The sequence below is a fragment of the Arctopsyche grandis genome, chromosome 12, assembly GCF_051622035.1.
Source record: "Arctopsyche grandis isolate Sample6627 chromosome 12, ASM5162203v2, whole genome shotgun sequence".
In the NCBI taxonomy this organism is placed as follows: Eukaryota; Metazoa; Arthropoda; class Insecta; order Trichoptera; family Hydropsychidae; genus Arctopsyche; species Arctopsyche grandis.
The window spans coordinates 19,014,335-19,036,459 of record NC_135366.1 but is presented as its reverse complement, the minus strand read 5'-3'; the positions used below and the strand labels follow the sequence as shown (position 1 = coordinate 19,036,459).

Genomic DNA, 22,125 nt, shown 5'->3' with positions numbered 1-22,125 from the left:
ATCTTTTTGTGAAACTGTCAATTATCTATGTCTAATTGTTTTACTATACGTGTTTTGATTTTGATTTCTAAATGCTTTTTATAATATCGAAATTATGCTCACAATACATCTTACATATATCTATTTTAATAGCTACTGATCTACTGATCATTTTCTATTTTACAATTTTAATTTAATTTTGCTAGTTATCATAGTATTATATTATTCTAATGTTAATGTACTGCATAATAGGAAAAAGAGCTCACAAACCTATTTACGATTCTTATAAATGCTCATAATACATTATATAAATTAAAGACTATCTAAAGCAGATTTTGTTTAGGTAATCTGTGTTTATACCTGAAGGGTATAGACATTTTGTTGTAATCACCGAGACTCTTCACAAGTGTTAGTATGGTTATTAGTAATCTAGAATCTACTGGTTAGTTTGTTAGTAATGTCTGTAACAAACGGAATATTATATATGGCATGCAGTTTTTTCAAGTTAGTATATATGGGTGTATTATAAATTATTTTTAGGGACTATACGTGTTTTAAAACTTGGTGGAAGTACTGATTTAACAAAAAGTTACAAACGGAAACTATGCTCGTGTGCATTCGGCAGATGATTTCATCATTCATGAATCAAGCAACCGGGCTTGCATTTTTCGAACCAAACTGTTTTGTGAAAAACACAGTTATAAATGATTTATTTTATTTTTTATTTTGTACTGGAGTCCCATGATCCAATATAAGTTGCGACCCATTCCAACGCCCACTTACGGTATAAATTAAAATATCATGAGATACTATTCCAAATTTGGTCGTTATTAATTGAAAATTATCGGAACAATAAAAGCTATGTATAAGCTACATATATTATATAGTAGAAGAATATGTATATTATATATTTATATACATATGTATGTATGTATGTATAAGCAAAAACTATTTTCTCCCCTATTTTAATAATGTTTCATTTCGCCCGCTCATCTCGAGGTGATCGTTTCTACCTGTCAATTCGAATAAAAATATTAGTGCGTATTGAAAGCGCAATGGCCGCTTATTAATGCGCGTCATCGCTCGACTCCGTGCGCCTAATGAAAATAAACAGGGGTGGCACACGCCAGTCGACGAGCGCACGCGGCCGGCACGTGGGCCAGGTGTGTTCGACGACTGCCCCGACGCGTGTCGACCCCTATACCCAGGGACGCATTGGAGGGACGAAATTAAACCGAGAAAAATCACCCGTCGCTTCCGGTTCATCTCTTTCAATCGGGTTATCCGATTATCGGATACTAAATATGAACTCCAAATTTATATAATATAATCTAAAATTATGTTAACGATGAATTATGCAAACATATACATATGTATGTAAATGTAGATTTTATGAGCAGCTGCTCAGATATAAATGAAATAAAAATAGTCTTTGATTTACATACATTATTGAGATGATTAGGAAAATCAAAAATATTGTTACTATGTATTCTACTATTATCTGCTTATATCGGGTTTCCAATTTTTTTTTTAAATAAAATTATTTTGAAAATATATATTGTATGTACAATATACTAGTGTTTTTTTACCTGGCTTCGCTCGGTAAAATTTTTAATATAAACCGCTTAAATACGGCCAATCATAGATATATAATATACATAGATGGGCCCTGAAGTGTGATTTTGGTCGGAGATCTTGTCTTCACTAACTGAGGAGTGCGGGGGGTTTAACTAGCGGGGAAGTTGGGAAAAAAAAGGTTTTTTTTCCTACGACGCAGCGGTACCTACCTACCTACTGAGAGAAACTGTGCATGCGCCATGTATTTTGCATGCGCCAAAAGGGAGACCAGTATAAAGCGTGAGGGCGGATCTAGTGTATTATACATCAAGGTGGCCAATCTATAAAAATAAATTAATACTCAAATAAATTTATTTGAATAGTTATATTTTATTTATATTTATTTGAGTATTAATTTATTTTTTTATTAAATTGAAAGTCACGGATTTTACGAACCGAACAAACATAGATACATACATACAAAATCTCTTTAGAAATTATATATTAGATATACAAACATTTTTTTTCGTCCAAGGCACTATTACAAAATATTTTTACATTTTCAACAAAAATCATATGACTTTTAGGTTAAATAACGGGTTTCCGGAAACTTTTGATTTTTAACAACGGGTTTCCGGAAAGTCTCTTTCGAAATTATATATTAGATTACAGTGGTTCCCATTTTGTTGAAATTTATTTTTTGTTTTATTTTTTAATTTATTTACATATGTAGATACATGGCTATATATGTACATATTAAAATAAATACAAAACATGGTAACAGTCCCTAGCCAATTCTATACATTACGGGATGTACTACAAAATTAGCGTGATAATTCGAAATAAGCGTATCTTGACCGTAAAAGGACTTTCAAGGAAAATAAATAATTGTGTTAATTTGTATTTGAAATACGACTTTTTAAATTTATTTCTAATAATTCTTCTATCGTAAAATATCATACCAATTGTACATGTTTGAAAAAATTTCAGCCCAACCCATCGAACAACTTAAGGGATAAGAAAAATCATAAAATAATAAAAAAAAAAAAAAAGGAGATTTAAGTATAGATAAGTAGAGGTACCATTTCCAGCCGATTAAAAATTACAACGTAAAGATACTACTACTCATTGACCAATGTAAAATTTCAGTCTGATAGGATTAATGGTATTTGAACTACCAAATTACTCCAAAATACACGGAAATACTAACGAACACACTTTTTTAAATCATGGAAGGATGATCAATGACCGATACTGATCAAACAAAATCTCAAAGTCAAATTTTCTAACGGTTACAAAATTCAATTTATTGATGCTTCGTATATATGTATGTATGTACCTACATATGTATTATAAATAAAGAAAAATTTAAGACTTTTACTACAAAATTAAGTAACATTTTTAACAATTGTGTACAGTAAACATTCTAATATGTACATATGTATGTAAGTATATGTACTATTTTCTAGTAAGGATTCTGTTTGAGCTGGTTTACATTTGGGCTGGTTTACATTTTTGTTATACTAACATGTTTTCTATTTTTTTTTGTATTTAATACCTAGGAAAAACCGATTTTAAACATTTTCAATGTACATATATATGTATGTATATATTTTTTTTCAATTCCCATTTTATTTTTATTCCAATCCACATCGAAGACATCACTTCCATTGGCAACGGTCGTCTCACACCCTTGTCGTCCACATTGCCTAATCATTCGTGAAATAGACGTAGGTAGGTGGTCTTTATTGAAACTACCTGTGCCGCCCCCTTTATACACGATAAAAACTACACACGTGCACACGACAATATCGGACACGTGATTTCGATGTTTGTTTTTATTGCATTCCTATCCTGCACGAGACTGAACAAAGCCTACACGAATTTCATTCGATAAAATTAAATTTAAAAAAAAATAAAAATTAGCATAACAATACAAAATTCGCATCCGAAATGATCGAATATGAAAAACGCAAATGTTATTTCAATCAAGCGACGCGCGCGTTAAGTGAGCGCTAATTGAATAATTCGATTAACGTTTTAATGCCACGAAATTCATTAACAAACAACAAATTCGACAACACAAATGAAACATTTAAATGTGAAATTAGTCGGTGTAACGTGTAAATATCGATTTATTGCATGCGTCGAATCGTACGGTTCGCTGTGCGAAATATTCGGCTATCGTTAGACGAGGGTAGGCTCTAACTATATATGTATGTATGTATATATGTATGGACCAACGTAACACACGGATACACACATTCAGCTGTTAAACGGCCCATTTGTATGATCCGCGTAACGACCGTTCGCCGTTATGCGCCCGTTATTGACTAGCTAACGTACGCCTCCACTAAACGCTCTATCTTTCCACATCGGCATGTACTTACATATGTACATACATACTATATCAGTATACTGAAACGTAAACATATGTATATTCCTAAGCAACAATATATCTTAAGTCGGTAGATAAAATTTAGTTATATACGTATGTGTGTACACATATGTAGTAGTACCTCTATATGAAATATTGAAAGTTTGTTTTTCCGACTATTCAAATAAGTTCAGGTAAAGAGTCCTAAAATTGCCAAAATTGGTATTGTCACTTGTAATTTTAGAATAGTTTGTTGGTTTGCGTTGATCTTCAGCGTATTTTACATAACTCGCCCCAAACCAGTGGTACACAAACTACAGACTAATAGACCTACATATACACCGTATAATACGGACTGCGAAACATGACACTGTCTAGATAGCATTTCGAATGTAAAATATAAATACGATTTATTAAATTATCAATAAAATCCAAGAGTTAAAAGCAACTTCAGATAATAATTATAAAATATGAAAAAACAAATAGCATTTTTTTCTCTTCAAAATGATTCATGGTGTAATTTAATCCACAGGTACATTTTCAAAATTGGTCTTTGGATAAAAAATATGAGTCGAGTTTTAAAATATTTTATTATTGATTATATCTCAAACATTTAATTCGGTTTTTTCATTTTAAAAAACTACTACTAAAGCAGCGGTTTCCAAAGTGGGAGGCGTGGACTATTGCCAGGGGAGGCTGTCTATTGATTATTCTGTCTATTGTAGTGTTCAGTATTTTTTTTTAAATAAAGGTGTATTATTTAAAACGTATCTATATTATTATATATATATATTAAAAAATAAAAGGTAGGGAGGCGGGGAAAAAAAATTTTTTAGGGAGGCGTATTAGCATAAAGCTTGGAAACCGCTGACTTAAAGGAATGCTTTTCGACAATTTAATTTATTGAAATGAAACTCAACGATTACAAATATGTAAGAGACAAGGTAATATAACTCTTTTTTAAGGTAGACTTTATACATACATATATGACATAGATGTATCCTTCAGTCGGTCCCTCAATACTAAGGATTGCGACTCCATGTCCCATGAGCTCTGGCATCAAGGGTGTTGTTTATAATTCTCCTTCAAGCCTCTATAGACACGGAAGTTTAAAATACATCGAAGAAAGAACAGATTTAATCGATCCACTGTATAGTAGATCTTCCCCTACCTCTCTTCCCCTCTACAGCGCCAACCACAATAAGCTTTTCCAGCCTGCTATCGTCTCTTGCCACTTATCAAAAATACTGGAAAATTCTTCACAAACAAATTGTTGGTAGATGATTTTTAATCCGCAACTCCTTCAGAAATTAAACATCGGTTCGTTTTGTTGTCCAAGTGTTAATCAAGATTCGTTCAATTTGTACTTCAAATATAATATTTTTTAAATTAATAACATAATATTCGATTAGAACAGCCTCCAAACCAAATTTTAAGATAACTCTGCAAACTTTAAAATTTTGATTCCATTACACCACTAGTTGGTATTTTATAACTTTTATAATAATGCTTTTACTTAATTTTAATTCTATTTTTTGGAGTATTGAATATAATACACAATACAAAAGACTCTGGTCCAACAGTTTGAAAAGCATCTTCGGAGAGTTTTTAGCATTACATATTTTATCGACGAAAATCGCCGGATTTTTACGACGCCGATGTTTCGGTCGAGTCAATGGTGGTGGTATTTTCGGGACGTTCAATGGATGGGGGAGTGAAGGGTGGAAAGGGTGGGAAGAGCTGTAGAGCCCGCTGATCCCCGACGAGCCGGTAATATATGGGCGCGCGTGAAAGCCTCCTTTATACTTGCACTTACGCGACTCGCCCCCACAACGCTAATAAATTTCAAACGTTCAAAGACTTAATCCTAGGCTTCGATGCACCTAAAGTCGAACAGCCGACCCGGGAGATAACCTGCACTCAAATTTCGTGAACTCTGAACCCTCAATCTACCGCAATGTTCAATATGTATAACAGGCCTACACAGTTATAGTACATAAAAATAGTAACAATGGAATTAAATAGCTTTAAGTTTGTAAACTTCAAGGACCCAATCGTTGAGATCCGTTTTGATTTTGTATGAATTATACAAAATGAAAATATCAGCTGATATATCCCATACATAAATACTATCAAGACAAGTTTAGATTTGTAAGTTAATGTATATTATTAATCATTGCTATCGTTAAGAGACATAGAAAGCCTTTTAGAAATATAAATTAAGAATTGAATATATGTATTGCTTCAAAAGTCTGTACGATATACCCAACTATGAATGTACATATATATCAAACACATCACTTAGTTGCTATTTAAAATCTTTATTCGTTAAGCATTTAATGTCTAATAAAGATCATTAAAAACACCATCTCCGATATAATTATACTTCTAAAATCCTAAAATCCAACCCAATCATGTAACATTTTCAAAGAAGAAATGACTTAATAATATATGTAAGCAACTACCGTTTCAACAAGATAAACACTACAATTAGTACACAGTAGTTATTAATTTAGCATTTGTACATATACATATATATATATATATATATATATATATATATATATATATATATATATATATATATATATATATATATATATATATATATATATATATATATATATATATATATATATATATATATATATATATATATATATATATATATATATATATATATATATATATATATATATATATATATATAAAAACTCTATTTAAAAACTCATTTTTAAAAACTTAATTATAATCAAATAATTAAATTACCTAATTATACATATATGCACATATGTACGTAGAAATATTAATTTTCACACAAAAATGAAAATAAATAAGTCAAAGATTTTTCTATTCGAAATTCGAAATATGTATGTACATAGGTCATACATACATAAACTCAAAGCAGATCCAAAACAATTGCATTTGTCGGTTCAATATGAAACAGATGTTACACAAAGGGGTGCATCTCCCCAAGCGCATTGATGCGCATATCACTCGCATCAATGTATCTGCTTCTTTTAATTATTCCACGTTTGAAATATGTTCGAATGCATGTGTTTGTAGTTGAACTCACGTGAACGTCAGTTGAAATTTTGATTGATATTTAATATCCCGGTGCAAGTTCCCCGCACTTCAGTATCGTTGCAATTTACGTACATAATATCTACATATATCAATCTTGCATAGCGAGTCCTAAATATGTACACATACTTTCAGTACAAATATCTACGTATAACCGCAAGTACGCTATACGTAGTACGTACATGACGATAAATTTCAATAAATATAATTATATTTATTTTTTAAACGAAGTACCCGTACACACAGAAAAGTTATCTAATACTAAAATTGATCTAGAAAAGGAAACTAAAAGGAAAAATGTTGTATTGCATCGTATCTATTTTATATCTTCAACAAGAGTCTTCAGTCTCGAGGGAACTACCACTACACGGTTGACTACTTTGTATTGCTTTTACGTTGAATAAATGTCAACATAGATACATACTAATATCTACATAAAGTTGCGACAGGTAAAAATATTATAAAATTTAAAATAATTAGCTACGAGAAGTAAAATTCACAACAATCTTAAGTATAATACTATCAACTTTTATTATATAATTTTTACTTTATCTATGTACGTAGTAACAATAGATGAAGTTTTGTGATAATGCGAAAATTTGAACTCGAAATTTTGACTAATTCGAACTCGGAATCGATTACTGATTACGTTTTCATTATATAGAAAAAATGTGTGTGTGTCTGTGTATTTTGGGGATTTTTTGAACACCGTTAGTCCTATTGAAATGAAACTTAGTATCGGTTAGTAGAATTCTTATCAATTCGACGTAAATTTTTTCAAATTTTTAAGTTGATCGGAAATTGTACCTCCACTTATAGGTCTTTTTTTAAGTTTTTGAATTCAAGTATCTCCCAAATCACTAACTGAATATTATGTATAAAATTTGGTAAGCATCCGTTAACCGAAAGTGGCAGTTTACTCTTGTTCGATTTTTCTTCCACTATTATTTTGACCCCTTAAACATGGGTGCTCTTCACACAAAAATTCAAGTATAGTTCTTGTATCAATGTGATGAAAATAAAAAAAAAAACACTAAATTTAATAAATCGGAAGTGGAATTTTTTCCTCTTAGAAAGGTCAAAAATGTGTGGCCACTATTCTATCCACATCCCTGCACGTATCGAGCTGAAAGTTTATATTTGAATTAGTTATGTATTAACTTAGAGCTGATACGGTTTTGGTCAGAATTCGTAAACCGAAAATAGTATTTTTTTAAATAATATTTCATTATTTTATTTTGACCTTTTAAATTATTTTTATTTTCTTGACTTTAATGTGTATAATACTGATAGTGATTTTAAGTAATGAAAATTTTTTTAACAAAATCCGACAACCGCAAGTAGAACTTTTGTCTTGTGCTCCATAATTTTGCGCTCAATTTGTATCGAGAATGCTGTCATACCTATTAGTATTTCATAATGCTGCCGGTATGTGTGAATGGGTCTGTACGGTTCAATATCGAATTTTGTTTTGTGACCTTCTTATATTCCTCAAATACATAGATAAAGTCATGGGTTGGTAACATCCGAATTTTTTTAGCAGCAGATATATATACATATAGTACGAAAACTAAATTAAAGTTATGAAATATACTAGAATTAACAAACTTAATCTGATTCTTTGAACTAGCTCTTATCTAAACACATAAACTTTGAATTGCTATCAGTTTCATATAATTTTTTATTCGCATTTAAATAGATATCTATTAATGAAATAAGCAAGCGTGTATTTTGAATATGTTTATAGGGCGCACCGACATCTCAGCGCAAACCAACTTAGCGCAGACAACTCAGCGGATGTCAATTCAGCGCATGGACTATTCAGCGCAAAATCAATTATTTCAATAAGTTTCAAATGCGTTTTCAAAAATAATTACTGTATTGAAATTGTCGGTCATATCTACATGATAATTTCATAAATGCGAATAAATTTATTTGATACTCTTTGTGTCTTGAAATATTACGCAAGCAGGCATCAAAAGCATCAAAAATTTGTTTTTAAGCAGGGTTTCTAAACCGGGCTAAAAACTAAACCAAAGCAAAATTGATTTTGCACTGAATAGTCCATGCGCTGAATTGTCATCCGCTGAGTTGTCGTTGCGCTGAGTTGTCTGCGCCGAAAGGTCGGCGCTAAGTTGGTTTGCGCTAATTTGTCGTGCCACCGTTTATATATATATATATATATATATATATATATATATATATATATATATATATATATATATATATATATATATATATATATATATGTACATATGTATATTCATACATACAATGTAGGTTGTTTATTATTTTGTGAAATATCTCCAATATCAATTGATATAGATAATTGTATGAAATTTGAATTTTCATATAAGTATGCGCGTCTAAAAATATTTCCATGAACAAGTTACGTATTATAGTGTCGCCGAATCACGAAAATATAATTTCGTGAAGCGAATCATTTCCAACAATTTTGATGAAAGGTGGACGTTTTTTTTACTTTTTCCCGGAAAAAGAGGGAAATGAATTTGTAGAAAGATGCTTTTGTTGGAGTGCGCGCTTCAATATCGACTCACGTAGGGCTCCGTACGCACTCCACTGTAAATTTCCAGTTGAAATATCAAATGTTTCCAAAGGATAATATGAAAATTTCATAAAAACGTTTCGAATGCGTCCTTTACAGTACTTCAAACATCAAATTTGTGGAATTCCATTCTCCCCGATATTGCCGTGTCCTCTCCAAACATGCAATATGCCCCCGAGCGGCTACAGTCACGCCCTCTCGCCACGCCTCCGGACACCCATTGGTCAGATGTAACGTGCGAGAGAAAGAGACACGTTTGCACAACGCGCGCAAGACTGAAAGAGACAAACACAGTGCAATGCATCACTGAAATTTTTATTCTTCTTACACGAACGGACTGCATGATAGTACTGCTACAGCGTACATTATTTTATAGTTGAAATTTGAAAAGTTTTTAAATTTATTTAACTTCGTGTTCAATATTTGTATACATCATATGAGATTCTAACTGGAATGCTAGAAACTAAAAAATATATTTTATATTGAATTAATTATTTGAGTATATTGTATATGATATTTTTTTTATTTTTACATAGATATATACCAGGAAGGCTTGACAGGAAGACCCCAATGCACCTTCCTGGACAATTAATTACAAAAACAAAGCAGCATTTTATTATTACATAAATGGTAAAAGTCGGAATTCTTGACATGGTGGACTCTCTAGGTTCGGAAGCGAGACTCGTTTGACTCGCTCCTTCCTGTCATTGGTTGCTCTTTGAGAGTACTCTAGTATTGCCGTTTACCTGATGAAATACTCCGACATATACTGGCCTGGTTCGCATATAATTTCGGACGGTTGGGCAGCGTACGGAAATATTCCGAATTCCGGTAAAAGTGGTTCACCAGGATAATTTCGTAGATCCAAATGATAGTGAAATACATACGCAAAATGTGGAAAATATGTGGATGCGTGTGAAAAGAAAGATGAGGTGTCAATTTGGCACAACGCGTGCCCGTTTTGATTCATATTTAGACGAATTTGTATTGAACTACAAACGAATGCGTGTATATTCGATTCGCAATATGTGGAATATTTTCGTACGCTGCCCAACCGTCCGAAATTATATGCCAACCAGGCAGTATATATCGGAGTATTTCATCAGGTAAAAGTCGAGTTAAATCAGGGCACGTCAATACTAAAGTACTCGCAAAGAGCAACTAATGACAGAAAGGAGCGAGTCGACCGAGCCTAGAGGGTCCACCTTGTCAAGAATTCCGACTTTTACCACATAAATCACTGTATTTCCGGGAGGTGAAGAACACGAAATAGCAATTAATTAATTAATTACAGAATTAATCCATTGAGACATCTATGGATTTTAGAATTGTACATAAATTTTACAAATTGTACATGCAATAAATACACAAGAAAGATGATTTTTTGCCAATTTTGAGGAACCTTTTCAACAATGATCAAATAAAATTGGCAAACTCTGATAAGACACGATCGATTTGGAGTCACAAATACCCCCAAATCTAACCAGCAGTATGGCGGATCGAACTCACTGATCACTTGGTGCTAAATATATACACTACCATCAAGCCATACTGCTGGCAATAATAAACAACTATGTACAATAATGCATCAAATTTATTATATTTGTACACGTCAGTGGCGGATCCAGAAAATTTCTAGGGGGGGGAGGACATTTCTAATTTTTAATAAACATTTTTTTTTTCAATGAAAAGACGTATATTCAGTTTTTTTCAAAAATTACACGTATATTCAGTTTTTTTTTCAAAAATAAGACGAATATTATAAATTTATTGTCATGTTAACTTAATATTTCAACTGAATTTTAAAAATGTATATTAACAAAATTAAAATAGGAATATGATAACAGGATGAATATTAATGAGAATATGATATCTAGGATCACAAATAGTATTTGGTAATATTATTTGGATAATAGCACAAAGTTTAATTTACGTTTATATGTTGCTGTAAATTTGTCCAAATTTTTTTCTGGATCTATAATAATTCCATTTATGAATTATGTAGCTCCAATACATATCAGATTTAGCAATGTGAGACCAAGCAATCGTTTCCCTCCCATCCTATTGCTTCATGTTTCATGTTTCGTATTAGCAAAGTTTTACTGTACTGTTGTACTTAAAAACTTTTTTTACAGGCATAATAATGTAAATATGAAATTCGGATGGAGTGCATTTCGGTGAATGAACGCCTTTTTCAAATCCAAAATAACACTGCCTGACGATAAATATCATCGGTCAATGTATTTTGCACAATGATGACTTTTGGATGTGAAACTTGGCCATTGAACGCCAGAACGCGACATTAAGTACAATGCACTTAAAGAAGTATGACAAAGGTATATATAACGGAGAGGTTAAAGACATTGCAATTGCAATGGGCGGGTTGCGTAGCTAGAAGATTGACAAAATAATTGCTCAAAAGTCGAATGATATCCTAGATAATGTTTTAAAAAGGTGCAAAGAAGGCTACAATAGAGATGGGTGGGTGAAATTAGAAAAATGTATGACGTAAAATGGATGATAATTGTGTAAATCAAAGATGAATAGAAGCGTGTTGAAGAGATTTTCATTCAAAATTAGATGATCGATGGCCGTAAATGATGATGACAAATATCTACATTTTATACATCAAATTTACAATGTAAATATAATTATTTCAGAAGTAGAACTCCGTATATCTACATATGTATTCGTAGATATGTATATACATACATATTTTTACTTGTTCTGTTCAGAAAGAGATTTGAGAAATATGTATTACGCGGCTACTTGATTTACTTAGAAAGACATTAAAAAGCCTTAAACTATTAAAATGCCTAAATATACTCAATTTTTTTTTTTCAATTATTTTTTTTTATCTTTGTATCTTGCTAGTTTATATCTTTGGTATACTTATTTATAAAAGCGGTTTGTAAATTTCCAACAAATAATTATAATATAATCTACATAGATACATACATATATGTGTGTATAGTAAAATCAACAAGACAAATACATACTATATTATAGGTATGTACATAAGTTCATAAATAAGAAATTTAGGATATTTAACATTTAAAAGAAATTCTATATCATCTCGTGCAAATGGATCAACAAGAATGCCAAAGCAAAACTAAACTATACATATCATTTCAAAACTATTCATAAAATTTGAAAAATGTTCTCAACATGACAATATATATATGTACATATAGCCAATTTGATCAAAAATTTTATCTCAAAACTATTGAAATACAGCCAAATGTGAATTTATGACTTCCAACCTATAAATAATTAAAAAGCTGTAGCATTGCGTATCAGACGTGCGATTGATGTAGGTAGCAAGGAAGTGGTATCTTGTTCTGTGTTATGCCTGATCACGCCGTCTCTCTCTGACTACTATCAACCCTCATAAGAGTGAACGAAACAAAAAACAATTGTACAAGCCGGAGCATAGGTGAACAGGGGGGATGCGGGGATTCGCGGGCCTCTCTCGCCAGTCACTTGCAGCTCGCACACCACATTTAACGACAACTGTATCGGTGTTGGTGACACAACATTCAATCTATTTTATTAAATGAAAATTATCCACCCGCTCTAATAAAATGATAGTCAGTGAGTGTGCAACAATTTATACCGGAAACCGCGTGTAAAATCAGTGAATTTATTTAAATAATATTATTTATCGACCGATAAAATTTTTACAAGTGTTATTATTAGTATTTACAATACACATAAACCTCTACACATACATGGGTGTTTTTAACAATTTCGATGAATCAATTCATTTAAAAGCATACATTTTTAAGCCATAGATAAATCTATCAAAACACTTATAAAGTTTCATTTGAAAAAAATATACAATAAATTAAATTTTCATGTATTTATTATTATTATAGAAAAGATATTAGTAATCTGATATGATTCCTTTTTAAAATATACAGAATATGAGAATATATAAATTCTCATTATTTTTATGAAAAAGAAAACAATCTAAATTTGTATGAATAAATGACATTTTTAATAGCTTTTCGAATGACAAGATCGATGAACTCATGAATAATTAGTAGAGCGAACGGATAGTAAAGCATGTGCTGACTAATTAATTAACTAATTAAATTAACAGGGCATCCCCGTACTGAATCCCAAACATGGCTCACTAAGAGCGATACGCGATCGATTCAAAAACACACAAATAATTTTATTATATATTTATTGTTTCAGTGTGCGATGAAAGGATAATAAATAATTTAGCAAATATATAAAAAAAAAATACTTGAAATGATAGTGAAGTGGACATATCAACGCATGTAATATTCATTTTATACTATAGTACGACTATTTTTTGATACTTTATACTCGTTTTCATAGTGAGCTCGGATTTTGTATCTACGGTAAGAGTGACAATAGTGTGCGACATAAAAAAAACGAAAACATGAAGACGAGATTGGTATTTTTGTATCGATTTTAGTCATTGAGACTGGTCGTTACGTAAAGGGTGCGGTGCAGCGGTCCGAGATTTGCGAAGATGGTCTGTGCGTGGCTGTCGCTCGTTTCCGGCTACAGAATTCGATAGCCACCGTTGGCTGTTGAACAGCAGCTATACTACAGTAGTTGACAGTTGAGCTGTGGCAGTTTTCCACCCCGTCGGTGAACCAAATCGTCAAAATTCTGTCTCAGTTTGGGTTGCGCCACGGCGCGCCCGCCGCCATGCTAAACAACCTCACCGCAGTGGCCAATGCCATAGGAGGTCAGTACATCTGTGCAATTTACATAATCACTAATCATCTCAATCGCATGTCTATATAAACCCTTCAGTATGACGGAGCATTGAAATCAGCGAACATAAACACAAACATGAAATTAACCATGCAATGCATAGAAAATGTTACATGTATAGTAATCAAATTATCATGCTTTATATCTAATGGATTATACATATTTACATATATAAACAAGTACAAATTTAAAATCTCCCAAAAAAAAAAATGACAATTCAAATGTTGAAAGATTCTACTTTCTATATACAGTGTAAATATTTTTATTCTGAACGCTTCCGAATTCAAACACCTAATTTTAAAATTAAATGTGTGCACGTTTCAATCCTAATTTAACACTTTTATTTATTAAACTTACATCAAATTATAATTTTATTGAAATAAAAACTAAAATCTTTTGTAAGATTTTAATCATTTATAAACTGAAGCGGTCGGAAGAATATTGAAACATTGCCTGACCAATTAGCGAAGTAAAACTAAGAAAAACCTTGTAAAAACATCATTAGTAACTTATTTATTGCCCATCATTAGATAATTGTCAATTAATTTTCGAATTCAATTTTTTTTTCTCTCATTTGTGACGATATAAATAATGATTTAATTAAATAAAAATGCAACCGTATATTAATTTAATATGCACGTTTATATTTGAGAATTTGTCAATTCAGAAAAAAAATATTATTCAAATACCAACATCATTCAATAAACGATTAAAATAATCAAAAATGCTAATCAACGCACATATAATACATACATCATCGTAGATATATTTGGCAAAGTTGATTAAATTATAAGTCAGTCGAAAATATATACTAACATAATAAGGAAAGTTATACTTTAAGTCAATTGAATTCTTAATTGAATTAATTTAACCTTTTTATCTGAAAAAATAAATCGGAGAAACTATCTTGTAGCTTAATGTTCGATTGATTTCCATATATAAAATATTTACCTATATGTACATAATTATCAAATTAAAATAATACATATGTAGATCAATATTGTTGTGCACACCTATAAGTGATGTACATATATACCAGAATCATAAATATGTAAAGAATATATTGTGTAATGTATGTACATTGTTGGTGAGCCTTTTTAAATAAAATAAAATAAATTTAATATAAATCTACTCCAGCTCAGAATGTCCATGATACAAATAGTTTTTTTTTTAATACACTTCTTGTACTCAATCCTTAACTTACACAAACAACTACATACATATATACAAATGTATGGATGTAAACCTGTCGTACCAAATTCATTGCCGATCAAAACGCAAAATCAATCACACCCAAACCACATTTATAATCGACAGATAATAAACATAACAACATCAAAGACAACACATTTATCCACATGTGTACATATATCTATGCATAATATAATTACTAACGACCTGACACGTGCTCGATCACGCCTCGAGCACCGCGCGCCGCTCGTCATTCAACAAGCCGTAACCGGCGATTAGCCACCCATAACCATTCAATGGATGTACATACATACATACATAGGCATTCGTTATCGACAAGAAAGCATCTCCGGCTGGCTGCAGTAGCATTAGCCGATTATTTAGCACCGAACAGCGAAAAACCGTCCCCGGCTCTCGGCAGGTCGTGACGGTCTCTGTATGCCCGCCAAATTAGCGCCTTCGGGGGCTTCGGTACCCGCGGCCCCGTCTGTTTGGCTTTAAAAGCTTGGCAAATACCCGCGTCACGAGCTGCGTGATCTGCACTCATGTCCCTCCTCCCCCTCACCGCGTCCACCCCCCCATCGAAATAAGTGGTAAAATTTGGGGAAAAAAATCACTCAATTGTTCACGTGACCCGGCGCCACGGCTTGGACGCTGCTCATTGCACAACAAACAATACGCACATTGGCGTCCGTGAAAATATATGTAGAGTCGTTGAGGTCGTCGAAAATATAATCCGGTTAGGTCTCGTTCGATCGCAGTGATCTTGAAGTGCATCCTAGTAATCAATTTGAGATTTTTAGACTTTTAGATAGCTTAAAAGATTTTACTAAAAACATTCTATAGCAATTTTACATGTACATATTCGTATATATTTTTCTATGTACATATATACATATGTAAATTGTGTGGTGAATACAACAAATATGATCATAAGTAAAAATTTGACATTGACTCACCACTAGTTGCTAATCTGAAGGCATCCACTTCATTAAAACACATAGTTACAAGATTTATTAGGATACAGATGAAGATATAAAGGAAAAAATGCACTGTGTATCTTGAAGTATTTATCAGAATAATTTATTAAAAAAAAATTACGCTAATTATACACAATTCGCCAATATTTTCACGATTACTTTTTTGCGCGGCAAAACAGAGCCGTCCATCTCTTATGCATGCAAGTATGTATATTTCATAGTTAAATACATTTTATATAATTAACCGATAAAGCCGCGCATGAAATGCCACGCAAATCAAAACTATAAAATTAAATTAAGTTAAAAACCGAAGTTCCTTTTACAATTTTTTGTTACCCGAAAACAGGTTTTTAAATTTTGTCAGCCGTGATTTCGATGTCTAATTATGAGTACGTTAACTTTATTAATTTTTTTGAATTCAGAATATTATATGTAGATATAAAGGAATTTACTTTTGTCCTGCGTGGAATTGTTCTGCGTGGCATTGCCCTGCGCGGCTTGTTCAAGCGCGGCTTTGTCGGGGTGCCAATTTACATATATACATAGGTATATTTTACGGATTAACGAATCAAAAAACATGAAATTTAATTTTTTTTTTCGGATTTTGAACCATGCATATTCTAATATGAAAACAACGTTCATAAATATTTAAATATATCTTTATGTTAGTGCATTACCTAATTATAATTAGTTTTAGGCGAGAATACACTTTGATATCCCATAGTAAGCGCAACAGTTCGTTTGTATATGTATATATGTATGTAAATGGAGAATTCATGACGGCGAACTTTGAACACAATCATTAATGAATAAATTACAGATTTTACTTTGGTCATTCGAGTTTATTTCGAGCAGACGCTTAGTATAAAATCTATCGTTGGTAAACACCAGTTTATCAAGAAATTTTTAATTCCCACCAGACATGTACAAGTCGTAGCAAATATAATATAATATTTCATTAATCAATTCGAACTGATTTTTTTTTAAATTAATATAATCCATGCAATCTTTAATTAAGTCTGATAATTTCACATGACGTGCTTAACACTTAGCCACCATCAAATATTTGAAATCAAAACATTTCCAACGAGATGAAAGAATGATGTATGCAGTTTACTTCGGAATTTGATTGTTGTTCTTTTATTACATTATAGACGGAGAACATGCATTTCTAGAAGATGGCGGCTGGGTCGTTAAGCTTGAATCGTTCGGTAATTGGATAAAAATTAAAATAAAGCACCTTTGACACATAATCAATGTTGTGGAGCAAACTGCACGAGTAATATATGTCATATACTAACTGTCGAATTAAAATAATACAATTGATGTACTTTTGCTTCAGGTCACAAAGACATGTGCGGTGACGACATCAAACGTCACCACGATCTGAAATCTGCCGAACAGCTACAACTACTAGGCGGAAGATTATCACTGGGCGTGGGAGATCAGGTCGGACGAGGATGCGACCAGATCAACTCCGGCAGAGACCACTCCCAAGGAAACATCTCCAACCAAGATCAGGACAAACCGACGAAGCAGAAGAGGCACAGAACTAGATTTACACCGGCCCAACTAAACGAATTGGAAAGGTGTTTTTCCAAAACGCACTACCCCGACATATTCATGAGGGAAGAAATAGCTATGAGAATCGGTCTAACAGAATCTAGAGTACAGGTGAGATATACAAAAACTTCATACAATATCTGATCATAAGACAAAAAATGCACTACGCATAGGTTACCATACACACTTACTTAATACAGATAGGTTTTCGTTGTTTGATTTCGGATAAGGTAAACACACGCGAGGAAAAATTCCGATCTGTTAAAAAAGGCGTTGTTTTTAGAAAACCGCTTTAGTATTTATCCACGAAGAGGTGAAGAAAAAAAAGCGCCGTAATCGGTATTTTAGAAACGTGTAAATTTTGTCACTTTTAAATTATTTCACTATTTGCTATGGCATCATATCGACACGCATTCAAAAAAATAAATTTTGCATCGTATTGTTGTTTAAACGTTTCATTACAATACAATATATGAGTTTTTACGTTAATGTGTCAATTTAAAATTACACAAAATTATTTGATTTGTCGATTATATATGTATGTACCTACAGACCAAACTAAACTATTCGTATGCACACTATTTACGGCCTACATATGTATGCATAATATATGTACTATCGTATCCTCTTAATCATCTTCAAATAACATAAGTTAGTATCTGTACCATATTTTCTAGTACCCAAAAAACGTTCAAATATGTACATAAATTAAAAGAAAATAAGTATGAATAACATTTAAGTCTCGTTTCACACAAATACTTTTGAACCAATGCATTATATTTTTTAAAACGTTGAATTCATTTTGAATCAATAAGTACATAGGTACATATTTTAACGTAAAAAACATATTTTTCAACGATCTTTAAACAATTTCTATAGCATTAATCTTACCACCCTCACGACTCGATAACTTGGTAAATTTATTTTGTTAAAAGACGTGACCACCGACTTCTCATATGGCATACGTATTTTACACGCTCATTCACCAATGTGTGTGTGATTCTTTCGTACGTGTGAAGGTAACACTGTGTCAAAATACATTTTTGACACCTCTCGGTCAAATCTCACACACTGGTGACATAAAAGTATAGTTCTTTCGTGTGTGCGACTCATTCAGTCGGATACAACGACTTTTTCCCCCTTTTTTCTTTTGTCTTTTGAAACATTGCTTACGTAAATATGTATTATCACACACGTAATTCGTATTTATAGCAAAACAAACTGGATAGTTTTCCTCCGAGGCACTAAAACGGAACCAATCCACGAAAGAAAACTTTCATCACCCTATGTATACTTTCACACCCTACCAGCGAGCTCCCAGAACATCACAATCGTAAAATAACCATAAACTGAAACGCCCTGTAACATTACGTAAAACGTTTTCGGATACGGCGCTGGAGAAAAAGTGAAAACGTCACCGTTTTATAATCAAAACGATGCCGACGTTTCGTTGATATTCATTCATTCATTCACAATTTTTTATATAAAATTTCAAAACGTGCCTCGTATCCTTTTTCGAATACACCTATGTATGTATATGTGGAACTTACGTACGCACATATGTATGTACGTGCGTATCCGTCAATATGTGTGGGGTATTTTCACACCGACATAAAAAGAATTGTATTCTTCGGTCGTTGATTACCTCGAAAATGTTTATCTTCATCACGCGGCACACTTTGTAAAAACGAAGGCTTTCGTTGTGCCCACTTTTTACGACCGAATAAATAATATAGCACACTACGAAGTCGTACGAGCGCGGCGGCCGATGTTCATTCAAAATCGTAAATTAAAGCAATGATAAAAGCGTTGTACGGAAGCCATCAAAGCATAAAAAAGACTCATAAAAATTTGCATTAATACGATAGAAAAGTCGAGCCAAAACGTAACATTTTATAGAACAAGCCCCGAATTTAAAATGTAAAACGTCTTTAAACACGCCGACGAATTCTAAGATTTCCCAAATACAAATAATGTACAAATATCACACATACATACATACATACATATATCCATATGAAAATATGTTTTATTTATTTAAATATGATTTTAGCATTCTATAATATAATAGGATAACGAAAAAATCAAGCAATGTGCATTTGCAAATATTTATGCACACGTATGGTGTTGCACAAATAATAAATCACCAATATAATATTTTATGAACATCATTCAATTGATATACATATCTATACCTAAGTTAAAGAACTATTTTTCTTAATTTAATTATTGTGATATAAAATCTATAGGTGTAAATTAATAATTATTTACGTAAATATACACGCAGTTTAATACAATGAAGTGTCATAATTAATACATTTTATGCACACTCAAATCAAAATTATTGTCGAAAAACTGACTAATCTTTAAGATAAACGTTGAATCTTAAATCATTACATAACTATATATGTATTTAAATCAAGGAAATATTTTGAAAACATAAATAATTTCTCAATTTAATAACACTAAAATTAACGTTAATTTAGCTAAGCCCATGCCTGGCCCGAGGGTATATGGCGCCAATGGGCAGATTAGTCACCCCCCTCCCCCCATTTAATTTTTTCAAACAATAAATTTTATAAATGTTATCTATACGTTGAGGAAAAATATATTAGCCCTTTTTAAGTTCAATATATAATATTAATAAAATAAAATTTGCAAATGGTACATGTAATTGTGAAGCATACATATGTGTATAAAAAAATACAAAATTAAATTTAGAAACGACATATATCATATGTGTCATTCCATTGTATTTTGAATTTTAAACTTTTACAATATACATAATATAATATTTATGTAATAATTAAAGGCCGCATAACCAAGGTACCGTCTTGAAAAAAAAGGACCCAGTGGGTGCTGTGTATTGTTCATTGCATTGTTAAAGGTTCGCCGAACGTTTTTTTTTGGACTCTAGCTTTGTAAATAGAACTAAACCGCCCCGATTCCTAGAAAAAGCACTGTGACTATCCAGTGTCTAGTAATAATTAAAGACCGGCGGACAAGATGCTCGATGGCTAAAAAAATTCACTATTGTCAACCATTTTTTTTTTGCTCTCCTGCTTTCTCGGATAATGAAATCTATTGTTAACCTGACCACCGCCTTTTAGTAATAATAAACATATAACAATAAAATATTCAAAAACAATCGAAAAAGATTTTAAACGTTTTTTCTGGGTTTTGCTGATGCAAAATTAATAATCAATTCTTCAAAAGATCTCGTTCAATATACATCATATATGATAAAACTTTCTAATCGCTCTTGATCCATAGATGATCTTAAATGGGTTTTTATTAATTTTATAACCAAAAAAAATTATTTTTATTTTATAACAAAAAAATAAAAATGAGCTATAAATAAATCACATGCGTATGCACCAGTGGTGTGCCGTGAAATTTTCCCTGTTTTTGTCGCATAGTCTAACTTACGTGAGTGCGAGGAGGATGCAAGGGGAATTTAGTGGCCGGATCCACAGCGCGCCGTTTATTGTTCAATTGTTGTAAATGCTGTAAATTCAATTGTTGTAAAAGGTTCGCCCAACCTTTTTTTTAGTACTCTAGCTTTGTAAATATAGCCAAACCGCCCCGATTTCTGGAAAAAGCACTGTCTCTATCCGCAGTCTAGTGATGTTATACCAAGTCCTCTTGTATCCTGTTCGCACACACGTAAATAAGGCTGTGCGACAAAAACAGGGAAATTTTCACCGCACGCCACTGATATGTAAGTTCAATTTACTTTAGCTTTATCGTATTGACATTCACGAATAGATATTGTCAAAATTTGCTCAAAGAAAAAGGTGAAAAATTAGGTGTACTCACCAAATAGTCTCATGAGCAGACTTTGGCAGCCAGGATGCTTATACCCACAAAAATTATTGTAAATTACTATTTTCATACAAAGCAAGAGAGCAAAAAAAAAATTGAATAAGAGTAAACTGCCACTTCCGGTTGATGGGTGCTCACAAAATTTTATATATGACTTGGTATTAAGCTTTAACGTCTAGATATGAAATTTCAGTTCAATAAACCAAAAGGTTTCTGAGAAAAACATAAAAAACCTTGATTCTCTA

The 22,125-nt window shown here is 32.0% G+C and overlaps 2 protein-coding genes across 2 annotated transcripts in view; both read left to right on the top strand.

Moving 5' to 3' along the window:
- Positions 1–22,125, top strand: part of LOC143919537 (GATA zinc finger domain-containing protein 1-like) — a 241,054-nt gene that overhangs the window by 9,055 nt on the left and 209,874 nt on the right. The window lies entirely within an intron of this gene.
- Positions 1–22,125, top strand: part of LOC143920454 (homeobox protein orthopedia B-like) — a 56,263-nt gene that overhangs the window by 14,495 nt on the left and 19,643 nt on the right. Inside the window, exons 2-3 of the mRNA XM_077443343.1 lie at positions 17,647–17,703; positions 17,835–18,166. Of these exons, the coding sequence (XP_077299469.1) occupies positions 17,647–17,703; positions 17,835–18,166 (389 nt within the window). The remainder of the gene's footprint in view (positions 1–17,646; positions 17,704–17,834; positions 18,167–22,125) is intronic.